At 36.3% G+C, this 22,026-nt stretch overlaps 1 protein-coding gene across 2 annotated transcripts in view; it reads left to right on the top strand.

Annotated features, from left to right (window-relative positions):
• Positions 1-17,359, top strand: part of LOC121026776 (thrombospondin type-1 domain-containing protein 7A-like) — a 55,602-nt gene extending 38,243 nt beyond the window's left edge. For both annotated transcript variants that reach the window (XM_040469552.1, XM_040469551.1), the window contains 3 exons: positions 11,266-11,514; positions 12,943-13,124; positions 17,267-17,359. In XM_040469552.1, coding sequence (XP_040325486.1) covers positions 11,266-11,514; positions 12,943-13,124; positions 17,267-17,343 — 508 coding nt within the window. In that variant the 3' untranslated portion in view covers positions 17,344-17,359. The remainder of the gene's footprint in view (positions 1-11,265; positions 11,515-12,942; positions 13,125-17,266) is intronic.
• Positions 17,360-22,026: the final 4,667 nt, after the last annotated feature.

Here is a 22,026-nt window from a genome sequence, read left to right as displayed (position 1 = left end):
TTTTCAAGTAGTTTTCATGTCAGTTACTCATATGATTCTTCGAGCTATGCTGTAAAATGGAAAAGCCAGATGCTGTTGACTCTAATTTGGAGATTTGGAGAGAATCACTCATTTGTTCAAGATCTTGTTACAAAGAAGCACAAGTATGCAGGTCTTTCCACTCTGTCTACACCAGTTCTCTTTTTTTTCTGCCACTAGATAAAAGGAGAAAAAAAATGGCACCCCTCCCCCCCTAAAAATGGCACTAGAACATTTAATTAGGCAAAACTTAACATTGGCCCTAATATTAAAAAACATAGACTAAATAGGCATATCTGGATGAACCGGGGGTGAGGTTCAGTAGTACCTCTCACTAACGTCCCTTAAGCCTCCCTCCCTGAGGCCACACTGCTCTATCCTAATGGATGTTTGCCTAGACCCCGCTTTCATTTTTCCAGACCTCATCTCTTTTTAGGCAGTTCTTTACATGTTGGACAACAATACTATTTTAAAACTCTTCTCTATGTGAAGCAGAATTCCTGCCCTTATTTAAATGTTACTTGATCTGAACCACTTGACCCTCTTTCTTAATCGTGATGGTCCACTCTTCTTGGAAACTAGCTCCGTCTCTTTATCAAACAGATTATTATTAACATAAGTCTCCTCACTTCTGGACCTCTCATTTGCTAATATAAATTCAATATTTTAAATTCACCCCTGTTAAATTCAGTATTCACTAAAAATATCCTGGGCTTGTTTAGGTCTTTGAAAGGTTAAGATAGCCAAAAGAAATGAGAGAGAACCAGGAGCTATAAAGAAATGGACAGATGTAATTGGCTTGGCACATTTCCCTATCAACAAGAGGATGATAGGGATGGTGTGAAGGACCTTGAAAGTCAGAAGGAAGGGTTCCAACGGAATGAAATGAACTCTAAGCCAGCCATTGTGAGTTCTTGAGCAGGTGACAAATTGGATAAATAAAAATTTGTCAGGAAGGTCACTTTGACAGGGTAATGCAAGATAGTGTTTACACAGACAGCTCCTCCTACTTCTGTCACAAGACAAAGAATACATGGCTCAGGACTATGGAAGTGGAAATGGAGACCAGAGATGATTGGGAAGGATGCTCTTTGTAGGGATCTTTGATAACTTGTCGCTAAATTGGCATGGGTGGAGTTGACAATGAAGACTCGGGGGGAATGGGAGAGAGATGCAGCAAGCCAGTTTGAGGGAGAAATGTTGAAATCAGTTTGGGAGCTTTTGTATTTGAAGTAAATAGAAACTTGTCCACAGTTATTTTATTTGAAGTTAAGGTTATGGGTTTTCATCTCAGAGGGTAAAAGTTCAGAGAAAAGAGGAAAAGAGCAGGGGAATATTCTAGACTCAGTGATCAAAAGCAGGAAAAGTTGGCATTGTTTTAGAATAATTGCATTGATTTTCTTACATTTTTATGAATTATTCATTACATTTTATGATTAGGTGCTATCCTAGTTTCAGTAATCACTGGGACCACCAGATTAAGCAACTTAAGAAAGTTGGCCAGGTTAGGCAAAACTTAATGGAATTCACTGTTTTAGTCAACATAGAAAAATTTTCCAGTCATTAATCACTGCCTCCAAAGCTTTCTTGCCTTTAACTTCTGTCCCTTAACTTGGATATATTTGACTTGATTTCTCTCTCTCTTCCATTTGTCATAAAACTTACAACAGTTAGTTAATCAATGTTTGAGTTGATACTTGGTAATTCTTATATAGGAAAAATATATATTTAGTCTTCATCAACAGTTATTGGCCTACAGATCCCAAAACACTTGGAATTTCATCAGTGTTGACAGTGAGAAAGATGCCTTTATTATGTTAATGAGGTGAGGTTTGGAAATCACCTAAAGATGCAGGCTAGTCTTTATTGAAGGCAACCCAGGGATTAGAGGGTTGGAAATTTCAGTCCCACCCCAACCCTCCTAGGAGGGAAGAGGGACTTGGCCTTAAATCAGTCACCAATGGCCAGTGATTTAATCAGGAGTGCCTATGTAATGAGACATTCATAAAAACCGGAAAGAATGCTGTTTGGAAAGCTTTTGGGTGTGCTGGGTGGAACAAGAATTTGGGGCCTGGAGAGGGCATGGAAGTTCTGCACTTTTGTTCCATGCCTTGTCCTCTGCAACTCTTCCATCTATTCCTGAGTTGTATCCTTTTATAATAAACTGGTAATCTAGGAAATCAAATGTTTCTCTACGGTCTGTGAAACCCAAGAAGGGAATCTTAGGAACCTCTTGTCTATAGCTGGTTGGTTAGAGGCACAGGTGATAACCTGAACTTGGAACTGCCATCTGCAGGGGACAGGGAGCAATCAAGCAGGATTGAATCCCTAACCTTCGGAATCTGACGCTATCTCCAGGTGGTTAATGTCCACAGTGAGTTGAATTCTAAAACCCCTGCTAGTGTCCAAGAATTGCTCACTGGTGCTGGGAAACCCTTGACTCCACACATCAAAATTGGGTGCAGAACCCAAAATAATACCTAAAATAGCCTTGTGTTTATGTTTTCCTTCTCTTTTTGTTTAGTTTGAGTTTTAAAAAACAGAGGCAAAAATTCTTTAATGTTAAAGAATGACTTTGATGAGAAGAATTGCCAAAATTAATCGTGCCACGTAATGCCATTTTAGAAGTCTGGTAGATGGTTTTTACCCTGGCTCAGAAAGCTATATAGAGTTTTCACTTGGGGTGGTTTTGGGACTGTGCCACAAAGCTTCACTGTGGTTTGCCACCTGGAACAGCATGGGTGATAAGGAAGCAGCTGCATGAAAGCATTTGCTGTGTGAGAGGATAGAAAATGTATGTACTGGCCCTTCCAGGGAGGCCTCATTGCTGTAGCAGTTTATCCCATTACTAAATACGTGCTGTGCTGATATCCTCACATTCAGCTGCTGACCAGCAGCGTTGCCCTCAGCTTTAATAGGGAGCATATGATCACTCCAGCTGGCAGGTGACACCATTTGGCAACATTCCCCAGCAGCTCAACAAAAGATTTTCAAACATCAAAGCAAGGGGAAAGACCTCTGCCTTTATAAGGAAAGTGGTTTGACTGTGCATGCATTTTGTTTCCATAAGAATTATTGCCTCTAACTTGCTGAATTTTGTAAAGGAAAGGGCACACTTAGAGAATGAAATTAGCTCGGAAAATTTGTAAACTGTTCATTCAGCTTGATAAATAAGTGGTAAATTAAAGGAAATTTAATTTTGTGTTAAAAAAAGAATGCAGCTTGAATTTAGTTAAAGATAGGAGAAGTCTCTTTGTTAAAGGTTCATTCTGAAAACACGAACCAATATAAATTTAGATTGGTTAGGCTATGAAAACTTGAGTCTTCAGTTTTATTGAAGAAAGAGACCTGAGAGGTCTTTTAGGAAAATGTAATTTCACTATGTGGGAAGTTGTGAAGCAGAGTAATCTCTACCTGATGGGTCATGTCACTCGAAAGTAGCAGTTTAGGAATATCTTGGGTCTCTTGATAATGAGCACCACATCATTTTCCCTCTTGCTGCAAACTGGGCAGAAAAACTGGGCAATCTCTTGGTCTGTTCATTTTTATCACTGAAAAAGCAAACAGTAAATTAATAGGAAAAAATATATCTGAGAATTATGTTCTTATACTAATATTTGAATATAATTTAAAAATTAAATCTGTTTATATGTAAGCATAAGAGATGGGACTAAAGGCATGACTGTCATTGGGCTGATGGCTATCTTAGTGTATGTGAGAAACATATCAACTTTGAAAAACATGTCCTTTTTTCTTTTTCTCAGTCAGTAGAGTTACAGTAATATTTTATATGTGGTTTAAGTCCCATTACCCTCACATTTTGCTGGCCGGCATTGGGACAACCACTTTCATTCTTGGAAAAAAAAAAAACCTAATCAAATTAAATTCATGCCTATGCTGTTAGAACAGAGTATAAAGCTTACACATATATTTTCCTTTATACAAATAAAGTGATACCTTAAACTACTCTGAACACCAAATTGTAATTTGTTCATATTACCAAATTTGGGGATGCTTGTTAATATTACAAGAAGATTTAGGGTAATATCCTTTATATAGAAAATTCTCCTATGACACGAGTAGTTGCTATTTAATGTGTTTGTATCTTTACAGGAAGAAAATGTGTTAATTCAAGGAGAATATTATAATTGCTTATAGACTAATTCTAAAACTAAAAAAGGTATATTGCTGTGAATCTTATTTACAAATAATATGTTCTTAAGTGCCAAAATGATTTATGTTTCTGAAAAGTCCTATGAGTTCATCACATTCTATATGCCTGGTGAGGGAGTAGGAATTGAACTGAGTTCAGGATGAGCTAAACTCATCAATCAGATGAGCTGTTTGGGCTGGTTCATCAATCATCCCACTCCTCCAATGTGGTGCTCCTCAAGCTGTCTACAGAAAAGGATCAGATGTTGGCTTCTGGTTTTCATTTTTGTTTGTGTTTGATTTTCCTACTGATCAAATAACACAGTTCTCTTATACATGTTTAGCATATAGCTCACCACAGAATTCTACATTAACAAAACTGGCCTATGCCCTTTTCATCAAATTACATCCACAGATCATGTGCTTGGGTGTTGCAAACTTCAAATTGCTGCAGAATTGCCTGGGTGCTTACTTTTTATCTCTTGTGCTCAGATTATCGCATACCCTAACAAATGCTCACCCTCATCTGTGGACCTTGTTTTGAATAGCACTGCTCTTGTAGGACTTTTCTGTCCTACAAAGGCAGAAAACTAAATCATATGTTTCAAAGTTGCTTGCAGCCTGGATGTGAGTTAGACTCTAATAATGTGCTAGAGCTGGGCTTGGAATCTGAACTGAGATCCTTGGGAAGAGGCAGAAGTACTCATTTCACAGGGAATTTTTTTGCCACAAAAGCAGCTTTATGAATTAGAGAAATGGCAGTGTGATTCTGAGGGCTGGAAGGTGTACTGGGAAGTTGGCTTAGATGCCTTCTCCTCCAGCCTATCCAATTATTTTTATAAACCATCTAATATCTGGTAATGCGTCTCATTGTGTGATCTATTCAGTTTCTGTTATGTAAGAAGTAAGGCTATACTGATAAAGATTTACTTGTCAACTATAAATATGAAATGACTTAAATTTTTGGAGTAGCTGGGAGAGTAAGCTCAAGACCAGTGTTCTCAAACTTTAGTGTAGTTAGAGATCAGCTGGGAATGTCATTAACATACTGGTTCTGATTCTGTAGAGCAGCGTGGAGATCTGAGATTCTGCATGTCTAACGAGCTTCCAGTTAATTACAGCGGTTTGTCCACAGACCTAACTTTGAGTAGCAATACACTAGAGTATGCCAAGCTTTCAGGAACAATTTCCATCTCCAGGGCTCCAGACTACAGATGTTAGGCTGCCACAAGACGATGAAAAGCTATTCTGATCACTTTATTACTTTCCCTGGATTGGAAACAATGAGCCACAGTAATACCCAACCATAACTTTTTTTTTCTTTTTTTTTTTTCTGGTTGTTAAATTTTCTTTTTGGCCCTAGTTGAAATGAAAAGGGAAAAAGGTTGTTTCTTTGTTCATTTTTATCTATCTATCAAGAGAGAAAGGGATTAAAAGAGGAATTTAAGCAAAGAGGCTACAAATGGGTTTTACAAGATGCCACTTTTTTGCCACCTCAATGTAGATATTCAGCCTACCTATTTTTAAGGGAAATATATCTCTTGCTCAGAGTTTGTGTCATATTTTCAGTCTATAATTTCATCTGTTTCCCATGAGAAGGAACAATTTTCACATGGCACTGTTTGGGGCAGAGGTGCTTCAAGCCGCATTTGAAGACTGTCTAGACTTTGAGTGAGTTTACATCAGAGAAGCAAAGAAGATGGGAGATGGGAGTCTGAATGGCAAATAGTGTAGATGAAAGTAGTAGAAGAACTGGGCTACTTCTGTCTGGATTCATTGAGGACAGTGGACGGAGCTGTAGGCTCTCAGGGACCAGGACCAAAAGTTCATTCTGGCTAACTGACAACCCACGGGAGGGCAGTGGAAGTGGTGACAGATTATGGAGAGCTTTGGTTACCAGAAAGGAAGGTTGGGATTTGATTCTGAGAAAATGAGGGTCTTGGGAAGTTTCTAAACAAAGCTAAAAAGTGATAGTGGTATTTTAGGAGATGAATATACCTTCAGAAAGAAGGTGTATTTTCACAGATGTTATGATTATTAAATAGCCTTCAGAAATAATTTTAGGAAAAAAAGATTTGAAATTCTTTTGAATTCTATTTTTGTGTAACTTGAATAGCTTGAATTATCAAAAATGAAATTTATAGTGGTGCCTGGGTGGCTCATTCGGTTGAGAATTTGACTCTTGGTTTTGGCTCAGGTCATGATTCCAAGGTTATGGCGTCAAGCCCCATGTCAGGCTCCATGCTAAGCATGAAGTCTGCTTAAGACTCTCTCTCCCCCTCTCTTTTCCTCCCTTGCTCATGCACTATCTTTATAAAATTGAAAAGAAATTTATAACTTATCAGTTTTAATCTTGACATGAAATTAAAGATGTTAAAGATGTGGATAATCGGAGTTTGAAGTAACTATCAGAAATATCTGTGCTCTGTCCTCTTAATGAAGTATCTTTAAAGACAAGTATTGAATTCTCTCCACTTTTTCATTTTTTTCTATATTTATCTGATTACTTTCTATCTGGTACAGGGTATACTAAATAACATCTGCTTCTATCTCAAAGCCAAGCTTTTGTTCCATTAAGTCCTGGCCATCTGGGCTATCCTGAATGTAAATGAAAAGGAAACTGTCACAGTGACCATCGTTACTTTACCCGGCCATCCTTGCAGAAGCATAGCCCATGCCTTTGACTTTCCCAGAGGAGCATGTTCTCATGAAAACTGTAATGAACCAAGGTGTATCGTTCTCCTGAGCACTTAGAGTCAACTCTTTACATGGCCAGAATAAAGGAGAGAATGGTACAAGATAGTAGCTGCATGATTAGGAACCATGGATCATTTGTTACCTACCCTATTTGGTCTCACTAACAATCACAAAATGTGCTTACAAAGGTCTAAAATGAGCCCCCATGTGAGACCCCTCATATACTCCTATTGCCTTGGCTTTCATCTCTTATACCCTCATGATTATTAAAAGTATACAGACCATCCAGAACTTTCAACCAAACCCTGAACTTTAATTCTGAATCTGCCTACTGAACATTTCTGTCTCTTGGATATGTCCTGGAAATCTCCAGATCAAAACAAGACATTAATGTTAAACTCATTTATAAACTGCCAGAAACTTACTTCTCATTCCATGTTCTCCATTTCAAAGAAACACAATGCTGCTCACCAGATCATCAAAGTTAGAAACTTCCAAGTTATTTAATGACTCCTTCTCTTTTAACCCTTTCAATTATCCATCAGGTTGCATGGTTTCTAACTCCTCTTTTCTTACACTTGGTAGCTCCTTTCAATTTCTTTTGCCATTATCTTTATTGTGCCCTTCCTAAACATTGTTAGCAGAAAGATTTAGATGGAATCCCAATTCGGTTATTTTCTAGACCTAGAGGAGACATTTAGATTTCATTTCCTTATCTTAAACAAATAAACAAAAAAATGCTTTACCTTATAGAGTGGTTTTGAGGATTACATTAGATATTTTAGGCAAAGTTAAACACAGGACATAGCTCATAGTAGACATTCAGTGAAGATTAATCTCATGTTCATGATCACACCTATTAGACTGAGCAATGTCTGGCACATAGTAAGCACTCAATATATGTTTCTATTTATTGATATATGCATTATATTATGTCATTGACATAATCATCATTATCATGGTCTTCCTGCCTCTTATCTTGTGTCCTAATATTTCACCCTCTACATCACCATCGAAATTTATATAAAATGCAAATACCATGTCATTTTTCCTGCAAATCTTTCAGTGATGCTCTCGCCCAATAATTACTTTTCTGGTCTACATAACTGCCCTTGATCTGGTCTAGGCTTCCATTCCACTCTTTTTTTTTTTTTTTTTTTAATTTTTTTTTTCAACGTTTATTTATTTTTGGGACAGAGAGAGACAGAGCATGAACGGGGGGAGGGGCAGAGAGAGAGGGAGTCACAGAATCGGAAACAGGCTCCAGGCTCTGAGCCATCAGCCCAGAGCCCGACGCGGGGCTCGAACTCACGGACCGCGAGATCGTGACCTGGCTGAAGTCGGACGCCCAACCGACTGCGCCACCCAGGCACCCCTCCATTCCACTCTTATAACCTCTGTGTAACACAAACTCCTTACAGTGAGGCCAAGGAAAAAAAAATCTGTATTTTCCCCACCAACCAACCAACAAATGGCTCTTTTATTTCACATCTCTATAAATTGTCTTTATTTCAATCTGAAAAATTCTAATACATTGTTTAAAATTCACCATAGTAACCTGCTACTTCAGATAGCCTTCTGTGCCTCTCCAAGCAGAATTATATGCTTGCAACTTAATTATTCTAATCTTGAGATTGTATATCCAAAGCCCAGTATTAAGTAGAGTTACTGAATACATGTTTGTTGAAATAATTGTTTGGGGTATTGGAAAATTACAGGAAAGATAATAGATTGATAGATAGGTAATGTATTGTCACATATTAACATAAAAGAACTTAAAACTTTTTTTTTTGTTTATGCTACTAATTTCTTACATGTTTGACCTGTTCTGAAAATTAACACTTCTCAGGGAAATGTATTTGTTGTGGCTTTTTCATAATCACTAATTCCTCCTTAGGACAAGCAGCACATTTACAAAGTGAACGAATGGTACAAATCTTGGGGCAGTGAAACAGTGATACTAGTTGATTCACAGTTAGCCAGTAACTTTGGCATTGGCCCCAGCTAAAGAATTTGTCCTAACAAACTGAGATTTACAGTTTAAAATGTGAGAAGTGGGAAAAAATGGTTAATAAAATGGGCTCTGATTTTTAAAAAATCCAAGCTCAAAATTTAATCTAATTGCTAGATATATGACCTTGAAGGTGTTTCCTAACCTTTTGGAGACTTTTTCCTTATAAAATGAAAATAAGAACGGTACCCACATAAAAGGATTGTTGGGAGTATCAAATGAAGTGTTAAACTTAGGCTGCGCGTATATAAGACTCACAAGACTATACCATAGGCCACATTTGGCATCAGGTCTGTTTTTGTGAAGGATATAGAATAGGAACTTGACATGATTGTAGATCAGACATTCCAAATGAGGAAATTTTCCTAGAAATCTGTAAAGCACAGCTCACATGGAGGAAAAGTTCTACACCAGACAAGCCCAGCAGCTGTTCTGGCTTAAAAGTCTCATGATCCGCAGAAGCTGAGATCTCATGAAGCAACCCCATTGTCATAGCCTGCCAGGTCGCTACAAAAACACAAGCCCTCTCCCTAGAGTTGCCACATTCAGGGAAGCTCAAAATGGTGGCTGTCTATCAGGTATTTGTAGTTTCTCCAGTGCAGATGGGATTTATCCAAAGGGGTTATTTTATCATAAATAATACAATCTAGTAACATAGCTGACTTGCCAGCTTTATTCAGATTACCAGGACAACTGAAAAAGGCCGTTAACTGATGGTCAAATTCTCTACAAAAGGTTAAAAGGAATTTTTAATCCCTCTGCCTGTACATGAAACATGAACTCAGTATTACATAGAGGATAACATATACATGTTAATATGAAAACAATCTCAAGAAAGATAAGAATTGTATCTAAGAGTAAATTACAGAGAAGTTTGTAAAGAGAGGCATTAGAAGTCATGATTTGGTCATTAGTTTGCCTGACTTTTGTGAATGAACTCATAAATGCAAGAATGAAAACTTACTCGTTACAGAGGAAGTTTTGCTCTGTTGTTAGTGTTGTACCTAATGTATCATAAATGCCCAATACCTGCCATTTGAGTAAAAATTGGGTTTTGGTCTTCTGTGTTGTTAGAAGAAAAACAGAGCTGACTCACGGGGCTCTTTTACCACTATTCTTGGATGATTCTTCTTCCCAGACCTCTCCGCTCAGACAAATTGACTTTGATGCTTTGAGCTCTAATTGTCTCCTAGGAATGCAATTTTCATGCACATGCCAGTAGAATTAAGAAGATTGAATGTGAGTTGTTACATTAAAACGGACCTGCCTCTTGGTATGGTTAATCACCATAGTTAAATATAGCACCTGAATGACAAGACAGAATTATCAGTGCATTCTCCCAGTGGAACAGATGGCTGTATCATGGCGACAGGCTGCCCATGTCTTGTAAACATGCATTATTGGTTATTGAGAATGGGCAAGAGTTCAACTAAGAATCAACACAAGGCCACCCACTTCCAGGAAAACCACTCAAAGTGCATATGCCTGTACTCATTGGCATTCATAACATCATCTTCATATGTATACATTACAATTTAGAACCCAGCATCCCTCTAATTCAAGTAGGAGTAGAGAGATAACAGTTTGAATGCAAATACTTTACTGACAAGTAAATATGAGACATCTACTTAGAGTGTATTCTGTAATATATAAATAGATTTATATTTCTAATGCTTATGATGTATCTAATTAAGATACCCATATGTATATTGTATATTAAAGTGTGAACTACAAGAGTTGATGTACTTGAATAATCATAAAATTGTGACAGCGAAAGTTTCAAATGATATTAAAAATAGTGTTAAGCTTATGGGGTGCCTGGGTGGCTCAGTCAGTTGAGCACCCAATTTCAGCTCAGGTCATGATCTCAAGATTTGTGGGTTCGAGCCCCACATCAGGCTCTGTGCTGTCCTTCAAAAATAAATAAATGTTTAAAAAAACTTTTTTAATAATATTAAACTTACATTTAAGGGGTTTTTTGTTAAAACGATATTGTATTAAGTTAGCCAGTCATGTTTATTTAAATCACTAAACAATGAAAATTATATGTTAACTGTTCTTGGTTCCTCATTTTCTGAATTAAAACAAATCTGGAATGAGTGAAATGAACAATATGGTAAGCTTAGTTTCAGTTAATTTTGTTTAGTCCCTTTATTTTCTATTTCCTCTGAACAGCTTAACAACTCTTACAAAATAGGAAATGCAAATGTTAGCTTTGAGTCTGACTGCTTTTACACATCATAAATGTTGATATATTTTCAATGAAATTGGCATTGTACCTCCAAGTAGAAATAAAAATGTCCGAGCTTATTTTACTCTGGAGTGTAGAAGACAAAGTTTGTAACTGCTCATTAGTCTGTGATGAGAATCCTAATGTTCTTTTGCAGCTTCTGCCGACAAGAGAAGCTGCCAATGACCTTCCAGTCCTGTGTGATCACCAAAGAGTGCCAGGTGTCAGAGTGGTCAGAATGGAGTCCCTGCTCAAACACGTGCCGTGATGTGGCATCCCCAAAAGGCACTCGTGTCAGGACACGGATCATTAGGCAGTTTCCTATTGGCAGTGAGAAGGAGTGTCCAGAACTTGAAGAAAGAGAACCCTGTGCATCTCAAGGAGACACAGTTGTCCCCTGTGCCACGTGAGTAAATAAAGGATGGCAGCTTATGCTGTGATGTCTCCCTACCTTGCGTGTTCACATACCCATTTGATTTTAAATGATTAGTGAATTGAGAAATAGTGATTTTTACAAATTCTAAGTGGGGAAAAATAAAATACCATTTTGCAAACACTGTCCTAAAAAATGTTCCGACTTTTGGACTTTATTCTATAAAAAGTGAAATTTTCATTTTAACTCCCCTAAAGAATGATTTGTTTGGTTTCACTTTCCTTGACATCCCCCTCCCGACCCTCTGACTCAAGGCATCATTTATACGTGTTTTCTTTCTTTCTTTCTTTTTTTTAATTTATCTGAATGCCATTCTTCCTTTATAAATGTATATATGTCAGGAGCATTGTTCTGTGATGCCCCAGTCCTGCAGCTGTGTTCACCCCCTTTTAAAAATGAAAAATGAATGTGAAGGTCTAGTTTGCTGTCATGAAACTTTACTATTGACAAAGCGAAGCACCTAGATCAGACATCAGAAGGCCCATTTAACTTTTTTTGTCCATTTGCGATGAACATTAGTACATCCATTTGTACCCATGTTGGCTGTTAATCTGATTACCGAAGAAGCATCTTGTTTAAAGTGACACGAAGTGCTACATGAGCCATTCTCTTTGTGCTTTCAGAATATCCATTTTCCTTGAGGTGGGGAAATGCCATCACTTCTATCTGTAGTGGCATCGGGAAATGGTTCCTGGCTATTGCCTTAAAGCACATATTGGGCTGACAAGCCCCCAACATTTCTTTCACATCCTAACGTTGATTGGAGCTTTAATTTAGAACCACAGATCATCTTTCCTGTGTTCCACTGATTAGAAACGTCAGCTCTTTCAACATTCATCAGGCACTCATCAGGGATTCTCAGTGCTACAGAAAAACACTCATTCTTCACAATAAAGAGAAAACTCTGAACTGTTATATATTTTTTAATCCTCACACACACTTATAATTTTGATCCAGTATGAAATAGCAATTTTCATGCATTAAAGGCAAAACAAATGTTTGGGTTGATCATCATTTAGAATGTTTTCCATTCTCAGATTCAATCCTCCTTTGTTTATAAGCATCAAGAAAGGGCCAGCCTGAGTTCAGCTTAATTGAACATAAAATTTTATGTTTTCAGCATTATGCTCTCTTTTCATAAAATATTTATAAGCAACTTCCAGTAATTGCAAATAAAACAGGATCATCCTAAATTTAACCCCTCTTTAAATGGAGCACTGCTGAGGATAGAGGAGAAGAAATTGAACCTGAATCTGTACCACAGATGTAGTAGTCTATGGTTGATTCAAGAGGAAAGTGTTTTTTAGACTAATTTTTTTTAAGAAAAAAATATGTAAGAAGAACAGAGCAAAGTGTTATTGAATAAACATGGTTGCCACGGCCAGCATTTTCTTTCTTTAGGTATGGCTGGAGGACTACAGAGTGGACTGAGTGCCGGGTGGACCCTTTGCTCAGTCAGCAGGACAAGAGGCGGGGCAACCAGACTGCCCTCTGCGGAGGAGGGGTGCAGATGCGAGAGGTATACTGCGTGCAGACCAATGAAAACCTCCTCTCGCACTTAAACACCCACAAGGACAGAGAAGGTAAACTATCTTCTTCTTTTCAACTTACACATGCAGACTGAGCCTGGAGTCACCCTGCAGGGAGACAGATATACATATAGATATCCGGAACATGAACAGTCATAACTCTGTTCACATCATGGCTGATATCCACTTTGATGAACAGTAATTTAAATTTTGGTTGTAAAAAAAAATAGTAATAATCCAATTCTGTCCCTGGTCAGTTCTGATTTGCTGACAAGTCTTTTAAATATTCTGACTGCAGACTCTGAGTCAAAATTTAGCAGGTGTAACTAATTATAAATACAGAAGAAAACATCTTGTAAGTATACATGTAGAATGGCCATTTATTTTGAAGGCTAGAGTTCCCTTATATAAGATGTAAAATCTGCCTGTAAAATGGCAACCCCTTTTGCTGTTTGTAATATGGTTGAAAAATAGTAGGTTAATTATGGTATTGAGTGAAATTTTCAGTTTGAATTTACATGAAATAAATACAGAATAAGTACAAAGTACGACTACAGTAAAAAAAAAATAATAATAGGTAGCTCAGTCAATTAAGCATCCAACTCTTGATTTTGACTCAGGTCATGATTTCAGGGTTCATGAGTTCGAGCCCCCTGTCTGGCTCTGCACTGACAGCATGGAGCCTGATTGAGATTCTCACTCTCTCTGTCTCTCTCTGCCCCTCCCCCTCTCTCTCTCCCTCTCCCTTTCTCAACAAATAAATAAATATTAAAAAATAGTAATGACATGACTTTTTAAAAACCTCTTGATTAAACCCTTTGATTTGGAAAACCTGTCTTAGAACCTTTTTTGTTGTTTAAATCTCAATTTGGGGACGAGATATGCTTAGTGTGCGAAAGGATAAGTGAGTTCAAGATGGTCAAGGCTAAAAGTGTATACTATTATATATTAATATTACTCTACAATTCTAATAATTATTAGATTAAGTTTGTATTCAATTAATTGCTCTTAACTCCCTACACATATGAATGTTTTTAAGCAATGTTATAGGCAGACCTTCTTACCTTCCCTCTACCTGAGAAGAGCAGGATTTCTATCATTAGTCCATTAAATAAATATCTATTAGTTGCCAACAGAGTTTCAAAAATTGTATGAGGTGATATGGATGGAAATATCAATACAAAATTTGTGTCAGGAAAGTGCTCATGGTTATCATGAGGGCACACAAACCAATAGGTATAATACAGTATGAAATGCATTACAACTTGAGTTTAGAATATCTGGGGGGGGGGGCGGGCGGTAGAAGAGAAACAGAAACATAGTGGAAGTGGCACTACAGCTGAGTGATGACACACACCTCCCACACAGGAAGTGGATCAGGAATGCAAGAGGTTTATTCCAGGCAGAGAGGACAGCATGTATTGAAACGTACTGGTGAAGACAAGCAAAAGCCAATGAGAAATCTTGCCAAAAAAGATGAGTGTGTTGTATTTGGCAAGTTGTAAATAGGATAGGGTAGTATTCCCCAGCAAATATGTTGGTTGGAAAGGGAAAAGAATAAGGATAAAGACCCAAAATAGGAGAATTTTCAGAGAAGAAATCTGGTGAAGGATGCCCAGAAGAGAAGGGAAAGAACCAAGAGAAATGAGTGTTAAAAAAAAAAACAGAAGAGAGGACTCCTCTGCCTCCCCCCCAAATTAGTGGCACCAATGACCAGCAATTCATGGAAAATAAGCACTGAAGTTGTGCATTTGCAACTTGCACAATTTAATTGTTTTGTATCCACTAACTTTACATAGTATGTCACCCAACTCATTTAGGAATCTAGCCTAGGGATACATTTTACTACTGATGTTTCTTGAGGTTGTAAGAAAGTAGCATAAAACATGTAATGTTAGTACATTAATATTTTCTTGGCCATTTTAATGGCCACATTTTTAACACTGTTAGGTGGATTTATTATAGCAGTCCTTTCAGAGTAGTATAATTTCATTGCTAGAGGTAGATCAGATTTTAGTTTCTGAATGTCAGTTATGTCCTGTGGGTTATTACTTTCAAAAGATCCTTCAGAATTCTGAATTGCAACTGGGTGGGATTTTTTTTTTAACCATTTTGCCATGGAGTCTCCCTATCACTGCCAAAAGCATGGCAGAGCACCAAAAAGTCACAGAGAAAAAGGGAAGCAAAAAGAACATTGTCGTTAAGATGTATGTGTTGGAGTAAAAAAGCAAATGCCAAAGCAATGATCCATGGATATGGAAATAATCAATTTGCCTAAAATTAATATTAATCATATATGTATGTAACATGAATAATTTGGTAATTTGTGTCATTTCATTTCAAATACCAAGAATACTAACAAACCTTATGTAGTCTTTTTAAAGACAGTTAATCCTCCCTAAAAGTTGCAGCTTTTTTTTTTTTCTCAGAACTTAGACTATATGAATTTCTCCCCAGAAGCACTTACCATTTCCCACTGGGAAATTTATTCAATATGCCAGCATCCCAAGGGTGATGTGTAAGACTGTACATGTGTGTGGATGGAGAAAAATTAGGCTGTGGGCTGTGAGGATTGTTCACATTCTGTTTTCTTTCAATAAATACCAAAGAATGAAAGCTTACTTTGTAAAAGAGAGGGAAAGTCCTCCAAATCACTCCTTCAATGAGTCCTAAAAAGAAAGTACTGATTTCAAGTAATCCTGATTGTATAACCATGAACAACCTGCCCCAAGAGCAATTTGTATTACGCTTAATACGAAGAACGCAGTCTACACTGTTTGCAGATTTGCACCATGTGTTCTCTGAACAAATGTCTTCTTTCCACATGTAACCAAGTTATTAAAAGATACCTTAACCTTAACCTAAAGTAAAATACTTTAACTCAAAATGAAATTTCCTGATGTAAAAATACTGAAAACAAGTGATGTGAAGTTCACATAAAATTCCTTTATTACCTTGGCACATCACATTACACAGAGGAATGGTAATATCCACCTTACCACAAGGACAGGGCCACATTAAATAACTTTATTCATTGGTGTATTCACTACTATTAATAGACTCACACACACCAGGCTATAAAAAATTCTCCTCCCTTCAGCTAATATATTTAATTTCCAGAAAATCAAAATGTATCTTATTAAAGTATGCACAAAGTATAATGTATTATATTTGCAACTTCGCACCTTATTTGTGCCCATTGAATTATACCATCGGAATATTTATGAAGTTGCTGATAGTTCCTATAGATAATTGGGAAAATATATCTACTTGATATTGGAGACCGTCCATGTCTTATTCATGTATTGCCACAGGCCATAGGTAACCCTCCCAATCTTGACAACATTTGTCCTACAGTATTTCAGGAGAGCAAAATTTCCACTTCTTTAGAAGAAAGGTTTGACAAGTTTTCTACTGACAAGAGTTAGTAGTAAAACCCTGGGCAGGTTCTGTTCAGCTGGCTGATCGGAATTCCAGCAGGCTGTGAACAGTGTCCAGCTTATGCTGGCATGAAATTGACCCTTATGAGAATATGGCAGGAAGAGGCTTTGCCCATGGGGAGGTTAGCAGTAGCTAGAAAACTGATGAAAATGTTGCTTATCATTGGATACATAAACATGAATTGATTTTTTAAAGAGCTCAAAGTGAAATGAAAGTAGATTTTAACTCTATAATTCAAGACATTCTTTTAATACAGATTGAACATGTTTTTAAATGAAGGAACCCAAGAGTACTGGTTCTAAAGCACCATGAAGCTTTCATGATATATATTATAGGGAACGTTAGAACATTATTTTGTAGAAAACAGATTGAAAAGTCCACAGTGAACTCTGGATAAGGTGTGTGGGCTTGGAGGCTATTAAGAAAAACAGCCTGGATAATGAGCCTGTATGATGACATATAATAAGATAAACCAGCAGAAAGTTTGGACGATCGATGGAAAGATGGATGGCAGGAAGGTGGTTGAACTGTGAATGGGTAGACAGAAAGATGAAGAAGGAGTTCATAATTTCCCATGTTCTGCAAAGAAATAAGGAGAATAAAATAGTCACCATCTCTAAATGGAATGCACACTATTTATAATTGTAGATGTTTAGCCACAGTTTCCACAAAGTAGCCCACTTTGGTCAAAGCTGATTTGAAAAAAAAAAAAAGAGAAATACAATGCTTATGGTGCCATTTCCCTGTTATTTCAGAAAGTAAATATCAGAGTACGTCGAAGTCTAGTGCTGCACCTTTCCTATCCATCACTTTTGAAATAACAGGTAGGTGAGAACATTTTACATGCCATTTCGATCAGAAATATGTATCAGACGTTCTCTGTACATTTCCTTATATAATCCTTAAATGATCTAGGAAACACAGTGGTTTACTTTTGCTTTCTCTGTATCTAGAAATGTGTCCGGGCGGACCCCTCAGATAGAAGTGCTTTCATGTTTCTTGACTTTCTATAACATCTTTGTGTAGATGTTAAAATTATAGAACATAAAAAGATGTTAAAATTTACCAACTTTAAATGGTCACTAGGATACCATAATTATATACACAGATATATAAAATTTGGTTATGAATGCTTCTGTTGAGATAAATTGACAGTAGGAGCACTTTTCAAAATTTATCCTATTTCTAAGCACACCACTTTGAGCTCTACTAATCTTTTAAAAAATTTTTTAATGTTTATTTATTTTTGAGAGAGAAAGAGGGGTGGGTAGGGGCAGAGAGAGGCAGAGGCAGAGGTTACAAAGCTGGCTCTGTGCTGACAACATAAAGCCTGATGCAGGGGTCAAACCCACAAACCGTGAGGTGACGACCTGAGCTGAAGTCCAACGCTTAACTGACTGAGCCACCCAGGTGCTCCTCTCCTAATCTCAATAAGGTAAATGAAACAGGAACAAAATAACACCATGACTCCCTTTTGAAGACAGCTTTCACAGTTGCAGGGGGATGTAAAAAGCACTGTGGTATAATTATAGAATAATTAAAACATAGGAAATCCTTGAAAAAAGTCAGTAATTTCTTGGAAATTACTTCTAGGATATTTTGTGGGAGAGAAGGGCTGTTAAACCTATGAAATTTGTGATGAGTAGATTACAAAATAGAAGTGAGATGCCAAGAGATGTCAGCCCCTGGAATAGAAGCTAATAAAAACTTACATGCTGGGAACTAGATTAAGTTGGTCAATGGTCTACCCCCAAGGTAATTTAGAATTTTTAGTAGAGGAAGAGCTTACTAATGAGATAGCAGGAAGTATCTAACTAAATATATATATATATATACACACACACACACACACACACACACATATATATACACATATATATATGTATATATTTGTATACACACACACATATATACATATATATATACATATATGTAACAGATTGTAAGCCATGTAAACATGAAAACAGGGCTTATAATGCCTTTAACTTAGTTGTTATTTAATAAACATTTGTTGTTTGATATGTTTACTCTCCCCTTTGTGAATGGCTCTTACAGTTTGTCTGAAAATTATTTCTTGAACATTTCAAAAATACTTTTAAAAACTCTTGATTTTAGCAAGGGGCTCTATTCATATACACCCTTCATCCCTGAATAAATAATTATTCATGCCTCTGACTTTGAATAGAGGAAACATGATCTAGTTGTTAGATCAAATGAAAAGAGTCAAAATTCTTGCACTGTGCTTCTGTGTGGGCACTCATTCAAGACCACATGTTTTATATATCTTATTCTCTTTTCTAGTTACATACAAAGCTTTACAAACTCTCAATTTCATCTTAAGGCAACTTTCAAAAGAACCCTATGCAAATAACCAGGAAGCCTCATTTCTTTTCTGCTTGGCCTTATGTATATTATTTAATTTTATTTGCCTAAAAATACCTATTATAGAAGATTAGAAAAGCTGAAAATCATCCCTTACAAAACACCTAGACAGGCAGGGTACGATATTGCTTTAAATGCTTTTAAGAGCAGAACTGAAGTCTTGATTAACTAAATGATTTTTCAAAACGAACCAGGAAGACTGAACTGATGCTCTCCGTGTTGCCCTGGGTGGTAATTGTACCTGCAGGAGGAGGGTTACACACTGTGGGAATCGAGAAGGAGTGAAGTCTATAATGGGTATGACATAAAACTTTTAGCCAGAGAAAGAGAGTGAAAATGGAAATACTGCTTTACTTTTTCAACCTCAAAGAGTGATAGCGGCAACGAATGAGTGAACTCAACTTACCTAGAGAAGGAGAGGACAAGGAGGCAGGTCAGCCTCAGCCTTAGTTTGAAGTCAGGGCAAGAACAAACCTTTCCTATGAACTCCACGTAAGGGTCTGTACTCATATTAATTAATTAAGTTTCAAATTTATGGAACGTCCATGAATCCAAAGACCACCAAACTGAGAAACTAATATAAGAAATAGCATCAGGCAGGGGTGCCCTGGTAGCTCAATGGTCAAGAGTCCGACTTCGGCTCAGGTCATGATCTCATTGATCATGGGTCTAAGCCCCGCGTCGGGCTCTGTGCTTATAGCTTGGATCCTGGAGCCTTCTTCAGATTCTGTGTCTCCCTCTCTCTCTGCCCCTCCCCCCACTCATACTCTCTCTCTGTCTCTCAAAAATAAATATACACTAAAAAAAAGAAAGAAAGAAATAGCATGACAAATGGTACTACTGAGTTGCCTAACATAAGCAAAAGCAAAATCTTTGAAGGAATGAATACCTTAACCTAAGCCACAGAGTTTCCCCAGATAAAATGTGCCATTCAAAGCTGCAAACTACACAAAGAAAAAGTAATCCATTTTAAACAGGATTTAAAATACCTAACAAACATTAAGATTAGACTCACAACGTTGGAAATAATGGAGATAGCAGATAGACACCATAAAAGATATATGCTAGAACTTACTGAAGAGGTAAAGGGAAAATTAAAACATTAAATATAATGAATCACACACACAAAAAAAGACCAGATGTTTTTTTTAAAAGAACAAAAAAGAAATTCTAGAATTTAAAAGTGCTTTTACTGGAAATAAATAGGTAGATTAGACAGATTGAGCTAAACAGTTATTAATAAACTCAAGACAAATGTAAGGAAGTTAATCAAAAAGGAACACTGAAAATAGAAATTAAGAATAAAAGTTAGCTAAGTCATGCAGAATTAAACAAGAAGGTTCAGAATGAAAAAATTAATAGAAGACATGAGAGAATTTTCTAGATTTGTTGAAAGACAAAATGTACAGAATGAATAGAGACAGTTTTCAAACACGATAGTGATACACTTAAATATAGAGTAGTGAGATTTCAGTTCATCAACTATAAGGTAGTTCTGTAAGGACAAAGTAAAAGGAATAAAGAAAAGGACAAAAATTAAAAAGGAATTAATATATCAACAGTGAAAATCTCAACAGCTGAAAAAAAGGCAAAATAACAAAAATGATATTTTAAAAGTACTGAGAGGGAAATAAATGTCAGTTTAGAGTTATTTATCCTACCATTAAAAACTACCTACCATCAAAAACTGTGGGCAAAATTAAGACAGAAGTAAAAAAGTTGACCTCTATGAAACCGTCACTGAAAAAGTTCCTAAGTGATAATGTTTAAGATGAAGGAAATTGAAATCAGCAAGAGAAGAAGTCAAGATGTGCAAAGATTTCGATAAACATCTGGGTAACTTAAGTATAGATATGATGAAGCAATATTATACATGACTAAAACACTATATTCTTAATGAGCAACAGTTATATATGACAGGAGGAAATGATAAGGAGTATATTGTTTGGGAAAGGGGACAGATTTGATCACCCTTATATATTAAGTCATTATGCATGTTAAAAATGTAAGAATAATTATCAAAATAAACTATAATTATTAATATTATATTTGTATAATCATATAAGATGTATTTTTTCCAATCCAACAGGAAATAAAAGGTACTAAATAAAAATCATTCAACACAACTGCTAAATAAGATAAAACTCATTTGCTTCCTAGAGATCTAATTAATACCAGATAAAGAAGACTAAAAATCTACAAATATAACTTCTATATGTCAGAGTCTAAAGCTTTTACAGGAAATTATTTTGTTTTAATTATTACTGTTTCTTTGAGAGCATTGATCAGTATTATGAGTGTTTATAGTTCTCAAACTAAGAGTATAGATTAATCAGTCCACACATTCATCATTGGTGGCAAATATGTAAACACACAAATGACACATGATGTATTTCTCAGGCGGTAATGCCTTCTGTATCTATAAAGTGCAGCTAAAATTTTTATTTTATCAAGGAAATAACACGAGATTTACTTAAATTATATATGTTTGCAGTGTCAAAACTATTCAGAAGATTGGTTTAATCCATTAAATGGCATTTGATGGGAAATTTTCTTGGATAATTAAAAAATGTCCAGAATTTTCTCTAGTATTTTTAGAGTGAGGAATAATCTCCAGGAACATAAAACTCCATAAAAATTACATTGCTAAAGTGGTATTGTTCAATGAAGTATGAATGTGATTGCAAACTTTTAAAATTGAAGGAGAGAAACATTGAAAATTCATGAGTACCTATATGTCAAACCTATCTCCCTTTTTGTCATTCGTTTCTCCCAGTTTGTAATGGGAAAGATGAATAACATGGGCATTATTACCTAGGCAAAGGTAATAATGACAAAGGAATTATTACCTAGAGAAGATAAAATGTATTATTACCTATCTTGGTGTCTTGAACAGAGTCATAGATGGTATGGTGATAAAATATGTGAGTAATATTAAGCTAACAAGGATAAAACATTGGAAAATAAATTTTGACACAAAAAGATGTTAATAGACTAGAAACACTGGAATTTCTACAAGTGTGAAGTCTAATGGAATACTTACACATACCAAAACTTAAGTCCCAAATGCTCAGTCTAAAAGAAAACAGTAGTCATAATGATGATATGATGACAGTGACAATATTGATTGAAT

This window comes from Herpailurus yagouaroundi, unplaced genomic scaffold (genome assembly GCF_014898765.1).
Source record: "Herpailurus yagouaroundi ecotype Mexico unplaced genomic scaffold, PumYag 162451, whole genome shotgun sequence".
In the NCBI taxonomy this organism is placed as follows: Eukaryota; Metazoa; Chordata; class Mammalia; order Carnivora; family Felidae; genus Herpailurus; species Herpailurus yagouaroundi.
The sequence above is the reverse complement of the archived record's forward strand: the minus strand, read 5'-3'. Positions and strand labels throughout refer to the sequence as shown.